The sequence below is a fragment of the Canis aureus genome, chromosome 24 (genome assembly GCF_053574225.1).
Source record: "Canis aureus isolate CA01 chromosome 24, VMU_Caureus_v.1.0, whole genome shotgun sequence".
NCBI classification, from domain to species: Eukaryota; Metazoa; Chordata; class Mammalia; order Carnivora; family Canidae; genus Canis; species Canis aureus.
The window spans coordinates 3,250,502-3,272,947 of NC_135634.1; the positions used below are offsets into that span (position 1 = coordinate 3,250,502).

General features: G+C 37.5%; 1 protein-coding gene across 1 annotated transcript in view; it reads right to left on the bottom strand.

The window, feature by feature from the left end:
• Positions 1-2,242: 2,242 nt before the first annotated feature.
• The window catches only part of UFM1 (ubiquitin fold modifier 1), a 211,572-nt gene continuing 191,368 nt past the window's right edge, over positions 2,243-22,446 (bottom strand). The window contains exon 7 of the mRNA XM_077868028.1: positions 2,243-3,914. Within this exon, the coding sequence (XP_077724154.1) occupies positions 3,908-3,914 (7 nt within the window). The 3' untranslated portion in view covers positions 2,243-3,907. The remainder of the gene's footprint in view (positions 3,915-22,446) is intronic.

A 22,446-nucleotide genomic window follows, 5' to 3' on the forward strand; every position in this document is an offset into this window, starting at 1 on the left:
CCTCTTTCTGCCATCTGGCCTTATATGACTATTTGGAACAAAACACCATAGGAGTAATAGTTTGCTTTTTTAAAAAAATAAACTTTATTTCTTAGAACAATTTTAGGTGCACAGCAAAATGTACAGAAGGTACAAGGAAGGATCTCCTCGGTACTCCCTGCCCTGGTGTACCTATGGGCACCCCATGGGCTTCTCCCATTAGCAACATTTGTTACAAAAATCCATAGTTTACCTCACCCGTTCACTCTTGGTGGTTACATTGTATGGGCTCAGGCAAATGTATGATGACACGAACGTATCTACTATTACAGAATTACACAGAATAATTTCGTTGCTCTAAAATCATCTCTGTTCTGACTATTGAACACTCCCTCCCCTCTAAGCCCTGGAAACTATGGATCTTTTACACTATATTCATAGATTTACCTTTTTCAGAATGTTATATTGTTGCAATCCTACGGTATATTGCCCTTTAGATTGCTTCTTTCACTTGGTCATACACATTTAAGTGTCCTCATGTCTTTTCATGGCCTGATAGCTCATTTCTTTTTAGCACTAAATAATAATCCCTTGTCTGGATGTACCAGAATTTATTAATCCATTCACCTACTGAAGGGCATCTTGGTTGTTTTCAAGTGTTCACAGTTATGCAGAAGACTGCTGTAAATATCCTTGTGCAGGCTTTTGTGTGGACCTAAATGTTCAACTCCCTTGGGTAAATACCAAGAAGTGCAATTGCTGGATCATACGGTAGGAGTAGGTTTAGTTTTGTAAGACACTGCTGTGGGACCCAGGACGTTGAACCGAAGTCCCAGGCCTGGCCGAGCAGCAGGACCGGCTCCCTTCGGTGCGGCCCCGCCCCCCCGCGACCCCACAGGCCCTGCTTACTGCCCACGGCGCTGCCCACCCCGTCGAGCCGCCGGGCACCCCTCCCGGCCCCGGCCCCGGCCCGCAGCCACGCAGCCCCGCCTTGTGCCCCGAAGCCGCGCGGATCCGGGGCTGCTGCGGGGTAAGGGGCCACGCGGGGCCCCTGCGTGCGGGCCCACGGGACCGGGCAACTTTCCGCCCATGGACAGTCCCGCGGGCCCCGGGCCCCGTAGAGCTGCGGCGCCTCTTAGCCTCGGGGGCCAGGTCCCTGCTCCCTGCGTCGGGCGCACCTGGACCCAGGCCCGTGTGTTTGCATCGGGGCGGCTCCTCGGGGGTTTCTCGGATTCGCGATCTGGGGCACGACCACTGCCAAACTGCCTTCCAGAGTAGCTGGATCATTTTGCATCCCCAGCAATAATGAGTGAATTTCCGTTGTTCCGTGTGCTTGTCAGCACTTAGTGTTGGCAGTGTTCTGAATCTTGATCTTTCTAATAGGTATGTAGTGGTGTGATCTGGAGCATCGTCTCATGTGCTTTCTACAATCTGCATAAATTCCTTGTGGGGTAGTTTCCGTGGCCGCCACTTCAGACGGTGACCTTTAGAAGGGCAGGGATTCTATCTTTCAGAATGAACACTGAATAAACATTTCGTGCATGCAGGCTCAAATGAATCCAAGATCATATATTTGTGCACCCATGGCTTTCAATGAAATGGCAAAAATTCACTACAGAAATGGAAATAAAGCCCCGGTACATTCGAGGGATAAATCCATTCAAATGTCCAGCCCTTTTATCCAGGTTGTCTTTACTTGGATTTCAAAACCACAAAAAGAGATTTATCCTCACCTGCTCTCCTTGGAGAGTAACAATTTATGTTTATGTTGGAAGTTGCTGTATCTTTTTCTTTTAAAGAAGCCAAATTCATTTATCCGTCATTTATTTAACTCTGAAGGGAAAAAATTGAACTGTGTGATCTTTATGATTTCTTTAAAGAAAGTGATATGTTTTGTTTCACATCACATTCACTACCACACACTAGGGTCAGCCCCTATTTAACAGGGGTGAAGATTTCTAGACCACCGGGGTGTAATAGCTATGCTCAACTCTTTTACATTAGGCAGACCTAAAAAAGAGAAATCAGTGAACCAAGTGTATGGAATTATTCCAGAGGAACAAATATTAGAAACAGGTGTGAGATACTTCCTAGGGAAAAATGAAGCATTAATTCATTCTAACTGGTGGTGGACCACGTTATATTTCCTGAAGAATTATCTGCTTTTAAACATTTTAATAAAGGAGTTAATTATATTGTTCTTTTTAAATTTCAAGCAAATTTTTACAAAACATTAAAAGTAGATAAAGAAACTTTTAGTCAATTATGAAACTACAAGAAATATTTTATTCTCCATCTAATTTCCATATCTTCTGAGCATAAGCTTACATGAAACATATTTTTAGAATATTGAACACCTATAATTTATGCTTTACACTTGTCCTATAACTCATGTTTATAGCAAAATGTCACATATCTAATGTTTATTTTATTATATTTTTTAAAAGATTTTATTTGTTCATGAGAGACACAGAGAGAGTCTAATGTTTATTTTAATGACATTTTATGTTCTTCCTCGTTCCAGAAAGGATTTGAGGTTGTGACATTGAATAAATTGGTTGTTGAATACCTTATTTTACCTTGAAAGGCAACAAAAGCAAATTTAACAAGTGGGACTATATCAAAACAAAAAGCTCTGTAGAGCAAAGGGACCTATCAACAGAATGAAAAGGCAGCCTAACAAATGAGAGAAAATATTTGCAAATCATATATCTTATACAAGGTCAATATCCAAAAAATAGCGAACTCTCACAATTCAATAGAAAAGAACAAACAGTCCAATTTAAAATGGGCAGAGGATCTTAAACATTTTTCCAAAGAAGACATACAGATTGCCAGCAGGTACATGAAAAAGATATGCAGTATCACTAATCACTAGGGAAATACAAACAAAACCACAATGAGCTATCACCTCATACCTGTTAGATTAGATGTTTTCAAGTATAACAAGAAATAACAAGTGTTGGTGAGGATGTGGGGGAAAGAGAGCCCTTGTGCATTGTTGATGGAAATGTAAATTGGTACAGCTACAGTGTGGAAATTCATCAGAAAATTAAAAACAGAAATACCACATGAACCAACAATCTAATCTCACTTCTGGACATTTTCTCAAAAAATGTGCAATAGCTATCTTGAAAATATATCTGTACCCCTGTGTTCTTTATAGCATTAGTTATAATAGCCAAGACTTGGAAATAACCTCAGTATCCATGGATGGATTAATGGATAAAGAAGATATGGGCTGTGTGTGTGTGTGTGTGTGTGTGTGTGATGGAATATTATTCAGTCATAAAAATAAAATAAAATCTTGCCATTTGTGACAACATGGATAAACACAAGGGTATTCTGCTCAGTGAAATAAGTCAGAGGGACAATTGCTGTATGATCTCACTTCTCTGTGGAATCTAAAAAAAAAACCTGAACTCATAGATACAGAGAACAGTTTGGTAGTTGCCACTGGGGAGGGTAGAAGTGAGGGGGAAATGGGTGAAGGAGGTCAAAAGATACAAACTTCAAGGTATGACCTTGGTAAGTCTGGGGGATGTCCTGTACAGCATGGTGGCTAGAGTAAACAATACCGTGCTGTGGATTTGAAAGTTTCTAAGACAGTAGATCTCAAGAGTTTTCATTACGAGAAAAAAATTGTGTAATTGTGTGGTGATGGACGTTAACTAGTAATTATTTTGCAGTATATGCACATATCAAGTCATTATGTTACACACCTAAAACTAATACAGTGTTGTATGTCAATTACAACTTAATTGAAATGATTTTAAAAATAAAAAAAATCTCTGACAGGCTGCCCAATAATGGATGTCGATTTGTCCAAAATTTAGGATAGGATGATTAAATGTAATCCCGATTCCACTCTCAGAATCTTGCATTTCTGCTGGTCTGCCATTACCTGGATTACTTCTCCAAGTGATGTTCACTGCCTGGAAAAAGAAAATAGTTGTCTGTCCTTGAGGTCTCCATTTTCCTTCTTCCACTCCCTCGAATCCAGTTCATCAACTTTTTATCCCAACACTCCCCAAAATTGTTCCTACTGAGGCCAACAGTGGTTTCTCTATTGCTCATCAGGAGTTGACCAGGGAGGTCAGTCCACCTCCCAACATCGTTTCTCTATTTTCTTGGTCTTGAGGCCACCACCTTGCCTTGTTTATTCCTGTGCCCTCTTCAGACTCCTTCTTAGCCTTCCACCGAACTCTGTGTGTTGGATGCCCTGAGGCTCATACAATCTCATTGATGAAAATTACACCTACCCGGATGTCCCTCAAAAGTATACCTTTTAATCCAGACATTACCCCAAACTCTAGACCGATATATCCAAATATCTATTGGATATCTCTATTTTGCTACCTAAACATCATGTGTCCAGAGCTAACATATTTCTTCTGCCTTTCCCTCCTGCTCCCTCTGCTGAAGCCACGTTGGCTCCTTGATGTGTCCTCAACCTGCCACACATCTTCTCCCTTCAGGGCCTGCTGTTTCCTCTGCCTGGAATGTTCTCCAGTGTGTCAGTCACGGCTCAACAAGAAGCAGAACCAGTTGGATAGAAAGATCTTTGTTAAAAGGAATTGGCAGTTGTGGGGCTGGCTAAGCATGTCTCAATTTCATAAGCCAGGCAGTCAGGAAAGGAAGATTATAAGCAGAATGGAGCTCCGAAGGCATGCACTGACGATGTCTCCTCTCAAGCAGCATTTCTTCTCTCTCTCTGGAAAGTGTCAGCCCTGCTTTTAAGGCCTTCCAACTGAGCAAGTTAGGCCCATTCAGATCACCTAGGATAATCTTTAAAGTCAACTGACTACAGACTTTAATTACATGTGCAAAACGACTGCACAGGAGGACCTAGGTAAGTGTTTGAATAACTTGAGATGGTAGCTGAGCCAAACTGCCATATCAAGAATAGCCACTACACCTAGATATCCTTATGATCCTTTCCCTTCCTTCCTTCAAAGTCTTGTTACCATGTCACTTTATCAGAGGAATCTCCCCTGATCATATTCTGTTGATAACATACCACTCTCAGGCAATCCCCAATCCTGCTTTCACTCTCCTATCATTTCGTTTCCCTTAAGGCACTATCCTTACCTTCCATTTTATATATTTTATTTTTTTCTCCCCTTATAGATTGCAAGAGTACTTTACTGTTTTATTTTCTTGCTCTAGCCCCTATACCCAAATGCTGCTTGGGACGGAGTAAGTATTAGATAAATAACATGTTGAATAACGGGGGGCCTCGGTGGTTCTGTCAGTTAAATGTCTGCTTTTGCTCAGGCTGTGATCCCAGGTCCCGGGATTGAGCCCTGTTTTGGGTTCCCTGCTCAGCGGGGAGCCTGCTTCTCCCTCTCTCTCTGCCTCTCTCCTTTCTCCTCTCTCCCTACTCATGCTCATGTTCTCTCTCTTTCTCTCAAATAAATAAATAAAATCTTAAAAAAAAACCACGTTGAATAAATTAATGAATGATACATAACAAAAGAACACTTAAAAAAAAACAATTTAAAAGTACAATTTTGAAGATGGTTATTGCTTCCTCCAAGTTGACCATTTCTTTTGTTGAAATCAAAATGTGCAAAATAAGACATTGTCAAAAATAATGTTCTACTAATGTCTATGTATAATTCAGCTACACACACACACACAAACACAGTCTTTTATTGATGCCCCCAAATTACCTGGATTAAGAATGTTATGGATATTTTGCTTCCATGACAATGAACTGGGTAGTGGTTTGCCCTCCAACATATAAATTGGACTCGAATGCACCTTTATAATATGTTTAATCGCCATAAATCAGGAAACAATGTTAATTCAGTAGCTTTTGTCCTCATTTCTGACCTTGTGCCCAAAGACACATTTTATTTTGTGGATCCCCAAAGGTGAAGGAGACTCATGCGTTCCAACTGTTTTAAAACTTATCTGAGGCTTCCTGAAATCAGTTCCATTCCCCCAGCCAGATATCTACAGCCCATGTCCACACAACGCTTCCTTACTGCTTTCTTGTCTGCATCCCAAACTCCCAAACTGTGTGTAGATTCTTCTCAGGTTTTGAGAGATATAAAGGAATCAGAGCTCCTTTTTCTTGCTGCTGATTTTTTTCCCACCTCTCTCCTCTTTACTATTTCTCTTGCTTCCTGAAAGCCTCCTTTGGCAGCCTCTTCCTCTAGGCCGTCTTTCAGCTGCCACTGGTGCTAAGAAAGATTCACTCATGACTCTAGCCTTTGGTCAGTCATGAATGAGATCAATGCTGTTCTGATCATTTTCTTCACCTCTCTTGTTTCCTAGACCTGATACTTGCTAGAGACCAGCACCCATGTCTGTGTCACTAATAGGGGGTCAGGATGCAGATTTGCATTGTATTTGATAGGATACTTTATTTATTTATTTATTTATTTATTTATTTATTTATTTATTATTTCATTAGGATACTTTAAACCTACATCAAAGCATTCTTCGTACCTCGCTGTCTTGTATACTTTACTGTGCTGTTCCCTGGGAGGAGGACAAGGGTCTACTTTTGTTGTATGCTGACAAAAAGAGCTACAAAGAAAAAAAGATAGAAGGGATTCTGATTGTGTTTGTGACCATGGACATAAATGCTTCTTCATGTAACTATTCATGAATTTACACTGCTCAAACCAAATACACATTTCAAGGAAAAGCTGGAAGATGCTGACAGACGTTTCAAAAGCATTTGAGTCTTCATCCTCTGGCCTAATGTTTTAAAATGTCACGAGTGTATGTATCACATAAAAGAACATGAACAGAAAAAAAAAAAACACTCAGACAAGCTGCCTCATCAGCTTTCAAAAAAAAGTAAAGTGACTTATTAGCTGATGAAATTTTTATTCTCTTTTCATGTGTGGTTTGACATTCCTAAGGTGGCTCTGAAAATATTGCCCCAGGAATAGGAAATAAAAAATTAGCTACTTTGTATGCATAAATCAACTTTATTACATCAGAGCCTTATTTATTTCTGTGGCAAAATGTAAAGCAAGACACTAAATGCTCAATTATTATAGATACTAAACTTTTGTTGAATAGAATATGACTTATCTCTTTTTTTCAGTTATCTATCGTTTTATTGCAATTATCTCTATATACTCTAAAATGTAATAATGTGAATTGATGCCACTGACTATTGAGGTATCTGTGATTTAGGGACCAGATTAATGCTTTATTCTGAATTTTTTCTATAAGTACACTTAAAGATTAGTTTAGTATGAAATAAAGGCAAAACTCTATTAGGAAGAAAACTAGAATCTCCATTGGCTAGTAGACACAGCTATTCAAATAGGTGACTTATATTAAATTTTTAAAATGACATGTTTTCATGATTTTAGGATAAAATTATTTAAAAAAACAAGAAGAATTTCCTGACTATACCTATTATTCAGACAAGGGAAAGCCTTATAAAATTATTTTAAAAAACAAGAAAAATTTCCTGACTGTATCTCTTATTCAGACGAGGGAAAGCCTTATAGTAGCACAATTAAATTGCTGATTGTCTGCCAATTTTAACAAATGCTCCTTGTTATCTCATTGCGGAAGTCTTTGTCACTTTGACCAAGCTATATAAGTTATTTCCTTTGCTGTGTCCCCTCAGAAATTTGTATGTCTTGCTTTTGAATTACATACACTCCAGATGTCTATGGTGTGTGTCCATGTAATGTTTGTTTATTGTTTTTTTGTCTGCTCTCAAAACCCCACATGGTATGTAGGCTGCGAGAGATGGAAGTGAATAATTCTTTTTCCCTCACTATTCACATCTTTTCTCTTAGGACGTTTGAGTTTGTTTTTCTCTAAGCTTGGAATATTCTTACCCCAGATTACTAAATTGCTTGTTTTCCATCCTCCTTGAGGTTTTGCCCAAATATTACTTTACTTGTGAGATCTTCTCTGGCCTTTTTTTTCTTTCTTCTTTTATTTTTTTAAAGATTTTATTGATTTATTAGAGAGAGAGAGAGAGAGAAAGAGAGAGAGAGAAAGAGAGGCAGAGGGAGAAGCAGACTCCATGCAGGGAGCCTGAGGTGGGACTCGATCCCCGGTCTACAGGATCACGACCTGGGCTGAAGACGGTTCTAAACCGCTGAGCCACCAGGGCTGCCCTCTCTGGCCTTTTCTAAAATATATTTTTTACAAAGGTAAAGTCATGGCTCTGATGCAATTAAAAAGTTTTTTTTTAATTTTATTTATTTATGATAGTCACACACACACACAGAGAGAGAGAGAGAGAGAGAGAGAGAGAGAGAGAGACAGGCAGAGACATAGGCAGAGGGAGAAGCAGGCTCCATGCACCGGGAGCCCGACGTGGGATTCGATCCCGGGTCTCCAGGATCGCGCCCTGGGCCAAAGGCAGGCGCCAAACTGCTGCGCCACCCAGGGATCCCAACTAAAAAGTTTTTATTTAACTCATTAGTTAATGAGTGAACCAATGAGATGTTCTGATAAGTTCAAAGGAGACTCTCAATACGTAACAAGTGTGTATATGTATATGTCTGTATATTGTGCGTGTGTACATACATACATACAGTCAGGAATGCTGAAATGAAGTTGCTGATGGATGCAAAACTAGTAAATATTCTTTAGAGCAATAACTTTTTTTTTTTTTTAAGTAAGCTCTATACCCAACGTGGAGCTTGAACTCAACTCAGAAAACAAGTCACATGCTCTATCAGGTGAGCCAGCCAGGCACCCCTTCTATAGAGTGATAAAATGTTTAAAGTTGTCTTTTTTTATGGGGTAAAAATCAACTGAAACTCTACCAGACAATTTTCATTTACATTGCAATGGCAATAGTTATATTCTTATATTCATTACTACTATTTTTTCTACAAGTTAATTTCTCCCCCTAAAGAGATGTAAAATGGCTTAGATGACAGCATTCGATCAAAAATGCACATTCTGGGGCACCTGGGTGGCTCAGCGGTTGAGCGTCTGCCTTTGGCTCAGGTCATGATCCAGTCCATTGGGCTCCCTGCGTGGAGCCTGCTTCTCCCTCTGCCTTTGTCTCTGCCTCTCTCTCTCTCTCTCTCTATGTCTCTCATGAAAAAAATAAATAAAATCTTAAAAGAAAATAAAATTTTTAAGCATTAAGCCATCTAGTTCATTGTCACAGATGCTAAAAGTGGTAATATGGACACATTTAACCTTCCTCTTTCCTTTTTTTTCTTCCTTTGATGACAGTGTTAATAAAATCTATAGTGGTTACAATTTAGAGAATATCAATTTAGGTCCTGGATGCCACACAAATGGGCACTTTAGCTTGAAATAGTTAAGTCTGTAAGAAAATGACAAGATAACCTTTCATTAAAAAGCAATAAAAGCAAAAAAAAAAAAAGTAATGAAAGCTTAAGAGCGCTTATTAATGCATGAAGTTACCTATTATGTCCTCGGCATCTCTACCTGATGGATGTGAGAGCTGAACAAGTGGATCATGAAGCTGCCGGGGCACTCACTGCAGTAGGCAGAACACAAGCCCTCTTTTTGTGACCTCTTATTGTTTTAAATACAAGTTGGAACAAAGCTTATTTTGACAGTAAGTTCTAAAACAGTGTGCCTAGAAGAACATCTGTCCTCTGGGTACCTAAGCCTAAAGAACTTAGAACTTTCTCAAACCCAAACTAAACTGGTAATTAGCCACTAAATGCCAAATGATCTGGAAAGAGGGAAGGAGTGGTGGTTTGTTTTTAAAAATCCATGAAATTCTTTAATAATTAAAAGAGTGGATACAGGAAGAGTCTCATGGTTACAATTAATTAACTTTGTTCCTAGTCTCTTATCTTCTTTAAAACTTTCATTAACATCCCTACCTCATCCAGAAAATACTTTTGTGTAACCCCCACCTAATTTTAGCTCTGATTTTATTTAAGAATCTTAACATTTGGAGTACATAGTTTGTACTACTCTCTAGTGAAGGCCATTCTGTTCATATGTTGCTTGGTAATCATGCCCCTCGGTTAGTTCACAGATGTATGCCCTTTCCCTTTGATTATTGGCTTCATGAAGAAAGGAATGGTGTCTCACTTTCCTTATGTTATTCCTTTGGTATGCTTTTAATTTAGTAGACCTTTTATTCAGAGTCTAATCTGAAATTAAATCATATATAAGGCAACATATTTTGAGAACTTCTATAACAAAGCTCATTCATATTTATTGAATACTGGAGAAGAGTTGGCTCTCTGTTAGCTTTATTTTAAAAATAACTTAAATATAACTTTTTAAAGGAAGACAGATTTTTGGAACAAATTTCAAAAGTTACAAACAAATAACAAAGTTAAAATTTCTCCTTCTCCAATGCCACTCTTTACTTAGTAGTTTGGCATATGTTCAGACTTGTTTTCTTTTCTTTTTCCTTATTTTAACCAAATAGTATTCTGTTCTGCCCCTTGCTTTTTCACTTGCTCTATAAAATTTCAATGAATGAAATCTTCAACTCTGGGTACTTTTTAATTTTTTTTTTAGTTGAGTTGAGTTGCATAAAGAATTGACAAAACTGGAAACAAATATTTTATTTCTAACAATTTGTCTACTTCACATGATCTTTGTAAACTTGAAGATGAAAGAAAAGCCTATTGGAATTAATTATCTTTTAAGGGGAATGAAAAAGAAACATTTGGTAATTGGAGTAATAACTTTTATTTATTTCTGTGCTTAAAATGCATTAGTTAGAAGCTCTTTTTTCACTTTTCTAATAACTCTGTTATCATAGACTTAAAATACAAATCTCTCATTAATAAGGTACCTGGGTGGTGCAGTTGGCTAAGCAGTGGACTCTTGGTTTCAGCTCAGGTTGTGATCACAGTTCTAAGATCAAGCCTGAGCTCAGTGTGCGGTCTACTTGAGTGTCTCTATCCCTCTCCGTCTGCCACTCTCCACTGTGCACTCTCTCTCTCCAATAAATAAATCTTCTTTAAAAAGAAGAATCTCTTGTTGCAAATGACACAAGTGGTCATATGGCCCACTCAGTCATTGTGTCAGAATCCATTTTACATTAGCCACCATTTCTGTTAACCATTTTTGTTAACCATTTCTGTTAACCATTATTGTTAACCATTTCTGTAGCAATAGGAATTATAGTTCTACAATATCTTCCAAGGGAGTATTTCCTTTTTCAGAAATATCTAAAAATTATTATTTTTTCCTTGCTTAACTACTAAGTGTTTCTCTACCTAGAACTTTTACTCATTGGGTTTATTTTGAATCTTTGTATTGTATTAGACAAATATAATCCTGTTCAAGTGATATTTGCACATAATCATCATCTTCCTCCTGAATATTCATTCCCTCCCCAAGATAACCTCCTCTCCCCCAATTACTTCAACAGTTGGTTTCATGTTCCTTCATCTAACTGGTGATTTTCTCCTGGTTATATTTCTATTTGGCCATTTTCTTCTTAAAGTACAATGCTGAAAACTGAAGATAATAGTTCAGATGAATTCTAAATGCTTTTAAGTAGAGCAAAAATTTCCTTTTCTTAACTTCAAACTCCTAAATCATTACAGAATTTTTTAAAAAAGATTTTATTTATTTATTCGTGAGAGACACACACACAGAGGCAGAGACCCAGGCGGAGGGAGAAGCAGGCTCCATGCAGGGAGTCCGATGTGGGACTTGATCCCAGGACTCCAGGATCACACCCTGGGCTAAAGGTAGACGTTCAACCACTGAGCCACCCAGGCATCCCTTTTACAGAATGTTTTTATGGTAGAGATTTAAGATTTAGTTTACATCCACTACAAGCACAATGTGGTTACCTCCTTTAATCATTCATTGCAGACATTATTTTGTAACGGTAGAGTCTTTCTAGTTCAGACAGAACCTAAAATTCAGGTAAGGTGATCACACTGAGATAGAGTGAAGCAGAAGCGCATAGCTCCCAATCTCGCTTTCTAATGTAGAACCACCTGCTTTCCTTACAACACCAGAGAAGACACTGAAGTGGGAGGCACGGATACTAAAATGCCAAATGTTTTGATGAGTTGCCTGTCATTTCATTAATTTCATTGGAAGGAGTCACGTGGGAGTGTGAGGATTCATGCTCCCAAGCTGGTCTTTTAGCAACATGCTGCAGAAGGGAAGAGGAGGACATTTCTGATACTGGCAGTGAAAATTCTAGTGTTAATGCCTTCCTCCAATATGTTCTGAGATGCTGCTTTATTCAATGTGAAGATAGTAAAATAACACTTGTAATGATTGGGACAAAGTCACTGTACCCTAAAGAGATCTATTACTGCAGGCTACAGTAATAGTAATAATAATAATAATAATAATAATAATAATAATGTAGCCTGCAGTAATACTTGTCATACTTGGATTGTGAGCATTTCTCTTTCCTTCCATTTTTTTTAGAGGTATGTAGGTAAATATTTAGGAATCACAGTGTCAAAATTGTGATTAATAATGAAATTATTAATTATTACAAATTCTTTTCTAGTAGAAACATTGACAAATCCCATGTATGGTATTTTGCGTAAGCAGGTAACATTTTGAGTCTTTCACACTGTAACTTCCGAGTTAAATAAACTATTTTTTAAAAATCACATTATTTGAGTTAATGGTATTTTACTGCAGTGAAAAAAATTCTTGAGAGGACCACATGTTTTCCCTCCATTGGAGAATTAACTAAAAAGATGAATCAATTTAGATTTAATAGAGAAATATCAGAGCTAGGTAAAACCCTAAATCATTCATTCAAGCTCCCAATTATATAATAAATAAAAAGTGGCAGAAGAATTTCAAGATTTGTTCAAGGTCACATGGAAGATTAAAATAAAACCCAGGTCTTATGGTACCTATTGTAATAACTCTTGGGGTAATGTAATAAGCTTTTTGCAAAATCAGAAGACAGAGGCAAATCAAAGATGCTTAAATAATCAAAACGTTGCACATACAGATCTTCCTCAATTTACCATGAGGTTACCTCCACCAAAAAACCTTTTGTAAGTTGAAGATACTGTAAGTCAAAAACACTTTTAATATACCTAGCCTACCCGAATCCTGGCTTACTTAGCCTACCTTAAATATGCTCAGGACCCCGACATTAGCCTACACTTAGGCAAAATCATCTGACACAAAGCCTATTTCATAATAAAGTATTAAATATCTCATAATTTCTTGAATACTGTATTGAAAGTGAAAAACAGCATGGTGGTATGAGTACAAAATGGTTGTCAATGTATCAATTAATTATCCTTGTGATTGCGTGGTTGACTGGGAGATGGGGCTTGTTGCCCAGCATCATGAGAAAAGATTATACAGATTAAAAATTTGAACTGCAGTTTCTACTGAAGCCTATGGCTTCAATCACATGATTGTAAAGTAAAACAACAACAACAACAAAACATTAAGTCAAAACATTGTTAAGTCAAGGACCACCTGTAAGCAATAAAGCATGAAATCATCTTTCATTGAAAAGATAAACCAATCCTTTAACTCAAGAATTTCTCAACTCAATAGAATGTAGCAGAGAGGAAAGAGAATGGGCTTTATAATTATATATAGTTAACCTTGTCTTGTCATTTACCAGTTATGGGCCAATTACTTAACTGCTCTGGGCTTTAGTTTCTGGACACATTATAATACAACCAGTCCCTTAAATAACTGAGAAGACCAAGTTAGATAATGTATGTAAATAGCCCAGCAGAATGCTTAATGTTATTGTTCTGTAAGCAATAGCTTCTATTTGTTGAAATATGGTCAACATTTAATTTCTATATAGTTTTTATTTCAGTTGTGAGTTCCTTTTCTATGTGGATAACTAAATTACAAATCCATCCTTATTCAGCTGTTCCTTACTGTTATCACCTGCTGGGATCTAGGAAGGCCTGGGAATGAGTGGCAGGGCATGGGCTAGGGCTGGCATTCAGGGACAAGCAGATTTACTGACCTTTCTATGTCTCTGTTACCCACTTAAAACATGTGTGATATTGGATGTGTGTCTGTGTGTGCGATATTACTTTACCTATATGTATATAAGGAAAGAAGAAGGAAAGAAAATAGAGTCTGTTTAATTCCAAATAAACTTTTTTAATTTTTTAAAGTAGGCTTCATGCCCAACATGGGGCTTGAACTCACAACCCTGAGATCAAGACCTGAGCTGAGATCAAGAGTCAGATGCTTAACTGACTGAGCCACCCACGTGCCCCCCAAATCAAACATTCTTAACCATAATGTAACAGTTATTTCAAAAGGATTCATCAAAAGATACAGGTTATGATAAATAAGTTTATACTGTTTTCTTAAAAAGGCTTGGAAAAATTAAAATTGCCAAAAGAAAATATAAGAGTATCAACTTCAGCATACATTTTCTAGCATTGTATTTACAAACACATGTAAGTGTCTATACACGCAGACATAGATGTGTGTATATATTCTACTGAGTCCCATGCCTCAGATATACTTCTGAGCAAACTCTACCTGTATCTCTTATTAGGGGTGGGATAGTCATTTAAACTTTTTTTTTTTTAAGATTTTATTTATTTACTCATGAGAGACGCAGAGAGAGAGGCAGAGACACAGGCAGAGGGAGAAGCAAGCTCCATGCAGGGAGCCCAATGTGGGACTTGATCCCAAGACTCCGGGATCACACCCTGAGCTGAAGGCAGACGCTAAACCACTGAACCACCCAGGTGCCTTAAAAACTTTTTCAACCTCAGTTTCTTATCTGAGAAGTGAAAGTGCTGACCTATCATGGGGGTTTTATGAGAATTGAACAAAGCAATGCACACATGGCATTTAGAGTAGTGACTGGCAAATGACACAGACTCACTGATGGATAACCAGGAAATGTTGTCAACTAAGATTTGATACCTATCTATGGGTTATTTTATTACTTAAATTTTCTCTTTTGTGATGTGCCTGTTTATTGCTTTTATTGGGTAGGTTTTGAAGACAGAATTTAGGACCGGAGAAAAAAGGCAAAGATTGGTTACTGAGATTGGTCATTACTTTGAGACTTTGTCTTTGAAACAAAATAAAGGCACACAATTCCTTTACCTGGAATACAACATATAAAGTAGGTGGGTTTGATTCAATTCTAGTTATCGACCTTTTATCTTCTTAAATTCATTCAAAGGGATGACATGATCTCAGCTAAGGAGAGGCACTGTGGGGAAGGAATTCTAGCAGGAGCCTCAGTAGTTAGGCAAGTTGGCACTGAGGCTTACTATGATCCAGGCAGTGAGCAGGATATGGGCTCCTGTGCTGAGGGAGCCAGGGTCTACAAGGGGAAGCAGAACTATAGAATACTCTGAGATACAAGTTCCACATTTAAGAAAGACAGTTGAGAGGCTATTGGACTGTGAAACTTGGGCACAACATTCAATTCTCTGAACCTATTTCCTCACCTGATATACACTCAAATCATGGCTGTGAGTTTTAGACATTTGTGAAAGTGCTTTGTGAGTTTCATAGTATCATTATGTAAATAAAATATACAGTAAAAATGCCTAATCAAAAGGCATAATCAAAAAGCTATGAATATTCAAAAGAAGAAATGAATAATGATGATAAGAGAATGGAAAAGTCTTAGGAGAAGTTGACCTTGAAGAATTAAATGCATCCTTTAAAAGAAGTTGAGGTAGAGGAAAGATAATCCATGCAGAATGAACACTATAATCAAAGACACAAGGTTATGAAAGCGCAGGGCATAGTCTAGAAAAGTGAACAGTTGTGTGACTAGAATCTTTGGTGTGCAGGAGACAGACACAGAAAATGAAGCCAGGAGTAGAGCTTGGTATATAACAAGACCCACGATGTCCATACTAATGAATCATACATCATCTTGTAACAAACAAGGGTCTATTTATTATTTTTCTTTTTAATATAATTGACAAGACACCTGGGTGGCTCCGCGGTTGAGTGTCCACCTTTGGCTCAGGTCGTGTTCCTGGGGTCCCAGGATCGAGTCCTGCGTTGGGCTCCCTGCATGGAGCCTGCTTCTCCCTCTGCCTGTGCCTCTGTCTCTCTCTCTCTGTGTATCTCATGAATAAATAAATAAAATCTTTTTAAAAAATTTAATGTAATTGACCTATCACATTACGTTAGTTTCAGGTATACAACATAATGATTCGATATTTATATATATTGTGAAATGATCACCACAATATAAGTCTAGTTAATATGCATCACCACACAGTTACATTTTCTTATATCTTTTAATGAGAACTTTTAACATCTACTCTCTTAGCAACTTTTAAATATACAATACAGTATTGTTGACTGTGATCACCATGCTGTATATTAATTACATCCTCATGACTTATTTATTTTATAAATGGAAATTTGTATCTTGTCACTTTCACCCATTTTGCCCACCCCTTCGCCCCCACCTCTGGCAACCACCAATCTTTTCTCTGTATTTATGAGCCTGTTTTTTTTTTTTAATTTTATATTATTAAGTTCTACATATAAGGGAGATCATACAGTATTTGTCTTACTTTGCTTGACTTATTTCATTTAGCATAATGCCCTAAAACTCCATTCATATTGTTGCCAATGACAGGATTTCTTTCATTTTATGGCTAAATGATATCTCACTAATGGATAAATGGTTAAAGAAAATATGAAATAAATATGTATATATTTAGATTGCTTCCATGTCTTGGCTATTGTAAATAGTACTGCAATGAACATGAGGAGCATATATCTTTTTGCATATGTTCTCTTTAGGTAAATACCTGAAAATAGCATTGGCATTGCTGGATCCTATTGTTCTATTTTGCATTTTTTGAGGACCTTCATACTGTTTTCCAGAGTGGCTGCACCAATTTACACTCCCACCAACAGTGCATGAGATTCTCTTTTCTCCAAAACCTCACCAACACTTGTTATTTCTTGTCTTTTTAAAATTCATTCATTCATTCATTCATTCATGAGAGACAGAGAGAGAGAGAGGCAGAGACACAGGCTGAGGGAGAAGCCGGCTCCCTTTGGGGAGACTGATGCGGGACTTGATCCCAGGACCCAGAGATCACGCTCTGAGCCAAAGGCAGACGTTCAACCACTGAGCCACCCGGGTGCCCTTATTTCTTGTCTTTTTAAAAATAGCCATTCTGACTGGTGTGAGTTGATACCTTATTGTAGTTTTGATGATCATTTCCCTGACAATGAGTGCTATTGAGCATCTTTTCCTGCATCTGTTGGCTATCTATCTGGATGTCTTCTTGGGGCACGATTTCTGAGTTCAGGCTATGAAACATGAGGTCTGTGTTTTGGTAGCAATGCAGACGTTGGCTAGGACAGAGGAGAGATCCCATCTGGGAGTCAGCGATCCATTACAATGAAATATTAACAAATAGCTAAACTTGGAGAGTGACAATGTGAATAGAAAGAAGAGAGAAACTACTTTTTTAAAAAAAATTTTTATTTATTTATTCATGATAGTCACACAGAGAGAGAGAGAGAGAGAGAGGGGCAGAGTCACAGGCAGAGGGAGAAGCAGGCTCCACGCAGGGAGCCTGACATGGGACTCAATCCCCGGCCTCCAGGATCGCGCCCCGGGCCAAAGGCAGGCGCCAAACCGCTGAACCACCCAGGGATCACCGAGAGAAACTACTTTTAAGATCTTTCTCAATGATTTATTGCAGCTGTCTCAACTTTCTAGCTATGTAAGAATAGTTCTCATCTCTTTTATAAAACTGTAAATATCTGGGGGTCAGAGTCTATATCTGTTTTGCAGCTATTTGTACTGTAGTGTTTCTTATGAAAATAGTTGAGAGATTGAGTCTGCGGTTTTCGGAGAGATGTGTCATGTCTTTGATTCTTCCATATGTTCCTTAAACTTAGCAGTGCTTTAATAATCATGATGATTTATTTGGTGTGGTTCACACACTGACCCAACTAACCTATTTAGTGAAAAGTCTTGTACTTTTTTTGTTAGTGTGTCATGAAATGTGTATGATATTAGACACAGTCTGCTAAATACTGTTAGTTCATAGTAACAGTTGATGCCCTCGATGCCCTACTAAAATCTCTGAGGTTATTTGTAGAGTTTTTTAAACAACTATATTTTTGAAAGCATTTCTTCCTTCAAACTATACGCAACATTTAGGAGACTTTAGAAAGGAGGTCAGAGCAAAACAAATGAATTTTGTTTGAATTCCATGCTATGTTATTATCTCTGGAGCTGACCCCATCTTGACACCTGCTGAGAAGCTAGTATGCCTGGATTCTGCTAAACAAGGTGACTTTGATAAAGCCCATACCTCCTTTAAGCCCTAAAAATCGGCCTAGGGAAAGAAATCATCCAGAAATATGATGACAGGGAACCTAGCTCTCAAATCCAATAGGCATTTCATCACTATCGTGAAGTTCAGACTGGTAACTACTATCCTCAAATTCTGAAAACAAAAGGACTCATTCATTTAGGGGTTAAACTTCTAAGTTTCAGAGTATATGAGGTGGTGTTAATTTACAATTAAGTTTAGTTTCTTACTTTAGGAACTTTACATTTCTCAAGTAATTTGAAAATTAGTGACTTTCGCAATTCAGATTGCTATAGTAGCCTGTAAATTAGTAGACATCAGTCACATCGGTGCAGCAAAAGCACAGTAATAATGTGGAATGATGCTTTAGGGTAATCTTGGTAATTATCTTCCAAGACGGGACCTTCTCTACTTTAATGGGAGGTGTCTGGGTCATGCAGGTTAAACATAAGGCCTACACTGAAGTCCTACAACTGTGCTCAGATTTAGAACTGCAGGTTCCTGATTTTAGTTTGTTATTCATCTCAGAATCACAATGCTTGAGAAAGTGAAGGTTTTCATGTGAAGATTGAAAATATCATATAAATCAACATGCTCTACTTTGGTCTTCAAAAATTATATCTATTTTTCTAGAATATAGAATTTATTTTTTGACTTAGAGTTTATGTGTATTCTCTCCAGCAAAGAGTATGACAGTTGAAGAAGAAGTAAAAGGTAGGAAAGAAGCAATATAATAGGAAATATGCCCAGAATCATTTGGATTTACAGATGCAATCTAACCCTGATCAACATGGTAATTGTACAGAGATGTCAAATTAAAATTGCTAAAGTCTTTCTTTAATATCTTCTTGCAGTAGCTGAAAAGTGTCTTGACTTCATTTCTTATGCTGTCTTTGTCTGTCTTTTTACTACTCAGTTTTATTAGAAAATTCCAAATATGAAAAAGCTTGAGGGATTATAATAAACACATATTCTTTTTACCTCTATGCATTGAATTTTTAAAATCTTTGTTCTATCATCTATCTATCATCTATCATCACCATCACCATCATCTATCCATCTACTGACCTAGCTACACTATGTATGTTACACCATATAAAAGTAATTGTAAAACATCGTAACACTTCACTCTGAAATTCTTGACCATAACTCTGCTAAGAATAAGGACATTCTCCTATACAATCACAGTATCATTGATAGGAAATGAAACAGTAATTGACCATATTGTTGAAGATCCAGTCTTCATTCAAATTTCTCTCATTGTTGCAAGAATATCTTTTGTAGGTATTTTATTTGATCTAAGATCCAACTGAAATTCAGAAATTGCCTTTGGTGTTTATGACTCTTTTAGTCTAGTAAATAGTAGCTATTTTCTCTCTCTCTCTCTCTCTCTCTTCCTGTCTGATTTATCTTTTAGAAAGATCTAAGCCAGTTTTCTCAGAATATCTTACATTTTGGATTTGTCTGATTATTTCCCCACTAATCATTTAAATCCTCCCTGAATCCCATTAGGTCTAGAAGCTTGGTTAGATTCAGGTTAAATTTGGAAGGAAAAAGTATTTCACAGGTGATATTGGGCACTTCACTTTTTCAGTGTCACAGAGGAAGGCTCCCACTGTTGAGCTGTCCACTATAAGTGATGCTTATTTTGATCACTTAAGGTGGTGACTATCATAGCTCTTCATTGTAAAAGTGCATTTTTCTATAGGCACTTAGTAAGCAGTTGTAGTTGATCTTTTTACTGGTTGCCAAACTATCTTTCACCTATTGGTTTTTGCATCCACTGATGCTCTAAACTTGTACCAATTACATTGGCGGTTACAAAATGGTGATTTTTTAAAAGTATTCTGTTTCTACTTCTATATATACTAGACTTTCCTTCTGTGAAAAAGAGATTTCTTGGGGCACCTGGATAGCTCGGTTGGTTAAGTGTTTGACTCATGATGTCAGCTCAGATCTTGACATTAGAGGAGTGAGTTCAAGCCCCATGTTGGATTCCACACTGGACATGGAGCCTACTTCAAAACAAAACAAAACAAAACAAAACAAAACAAAACAAAACAAAACAAAACAACTTTCCATTTTCTTTTTCTTTCATTTCATAAATTATCATTATCCTATAAATCCTTGGATTTTAATATATTCATTTGTTAAATAAATTATGCTTAATATTCTTTTTAATTAAAAAAATAGTTCTTATTTAAATTCCAGTTAGTTAATGCAGCATGTAATAATAGTTTTAGGTGTAAAATTTAGTGATTCAATACTTACATTCAAGCCCAGTGCTCATCACAGGTGCACTCCTTCATCCCCATCACCTATTTAGCCCATCCCCACCTCCCACTTCCTCTTTGGTCACTGGTCAGTTGTTTTCAATATTCTTTTTGGTGCAAATTTGGCCAGTGGTAACTCCTTCAGGATAGCCCCTGAGCCCTTTCATGCATGACCACCTTAGTCTTTGAGTATTTCCTTATTTTTGGTTACAAAATATCCTAGCTTTATTTTCTACCTTTCCTGCTCAGACTTGGAATTGATCCTTGGTCATTTGCCCAAAGAATCCAAAGTTTCCTTTTGCCCACGGCCAAGGGTGTGGGGTGGGAGGGGCTGGAGAGCTGGTGAAGATAGTGTAGTAGCCATGGAAATGCACTCTGATCTCCTGCTGTGGAAAACATACCTGGATGACAGCACCGGTTGCTCCTCATCTGGATCCATTACTAAATTCATGTAGAGGCCACACTTCTCATGGCAGCTTCCATCAAAGCACTGGGCATGGCAAGGCTAGGAAGATAGGCTCAATCTGGCAAGATGCAGGACTCCTTCAATAGCTGACTTTTGCTTAAGGACTCTCAATTGGCCTGGCCAATCTTTTCTTGGAAATGTGCACATTCCATGCAGCAGTTCAAGCCTCTTCCTATCTGATCTCTAACTAAGTTAAATTTATCAGTCTTTCATGTTTTCTCATTTGGGGGTATATGTATGGTTTATTTATTTATTTATTTACATTTCAAGCTCTATTCTAAGGACTTTATTCTAGTGAATAGTGCGAGATATAGATAAAGCTTATCTTTTTCCAAATGTCTATATGACTGACCCAACATTATTTATTAAGAAATCCATCCTTTTCTAATAATCTGAGGTGTCACGTTTATATATACTTAGTGTCTATGGTAAAAGGAGTAATATTCTTCCAAAGATCTCCATGTCTTAATCCCAAAACCCTGTGAATATGTTACTTTATATGGTAAAGGAAGTTTGCAGGCATGATTAAAGTTAAAGACATTGAGATGGGCGGATTATTGTAAATTATTCAGGTGAGGACAATCTAATCATGTGAATTCTTAAGAAAGGAAAATCTCTCTTGGCTTTTTTATCAGAGAAAGAGGTTTGTTGACAGAATGAGATTCAGATGCCATGTTGCTGGCTTTAAAGATAAAAGAAGAGGTCCATGAGCAGGGAATACAGACAGCCTCCAGAAGCTATAAAGGACAAGGATATGAACTCTACCATAAAGCCTTGAGAAAGGGCTTCAGCCCTGCCTACACTTTGATTTAGTCCAGTGAGACCTGGGTTGGACTTCTGGCCTACAGAATTGTTAAGATGATACATTTGTGTTGGTTTAAGTCACTAAGTTTGTGGTATCTTATTATAGCAGCAATAGAAAACTATTATACTGTCCATTGTGTACTTTGGCAATGGAATTTTTGTCTGGTTCTATTGATGTCAGTCTCTTCATGTTTAACATGCTACTATTTTAATGTTACACTTTGTGGTATGTTGGAATATGTGACTTCCTTGACACTGAAAGAACATTTCGATTAAACTAGAATTTATTATGCATACTAAACCTATAGTAGATTGACTTCTTACTACTCTTTTATAATATTGTGACCAATTACATTGTTTTGAATGTTAATACATGCTAACAATGTGTACCTACAAAGCACTACACACCTAAGAGAACAACGGCTTAATGCTTGAGAATAAAATAGGGAGCTTATGTCTTTGAGAAATCTTATGGCAGAGTATAGTATTACGGAAAGTTTTAGTGAGGTAACAGGAAAAGATACATGCCCAGAATTAATAAATAAAATAAATTTTAAATCACCGAATCCCTATTTGCCTGGTTCTGTGCTAAGGAAAAAACAATATATTCCCCATAACTTGAGTTTGCAAGAAGCTTATAGTCCAGTGGGGAGATAGGCAATTTCAGTACAAAGTGATTAGTGCTATGGCAGACTGGGGAAGAGTCTAGAAGAGGCCA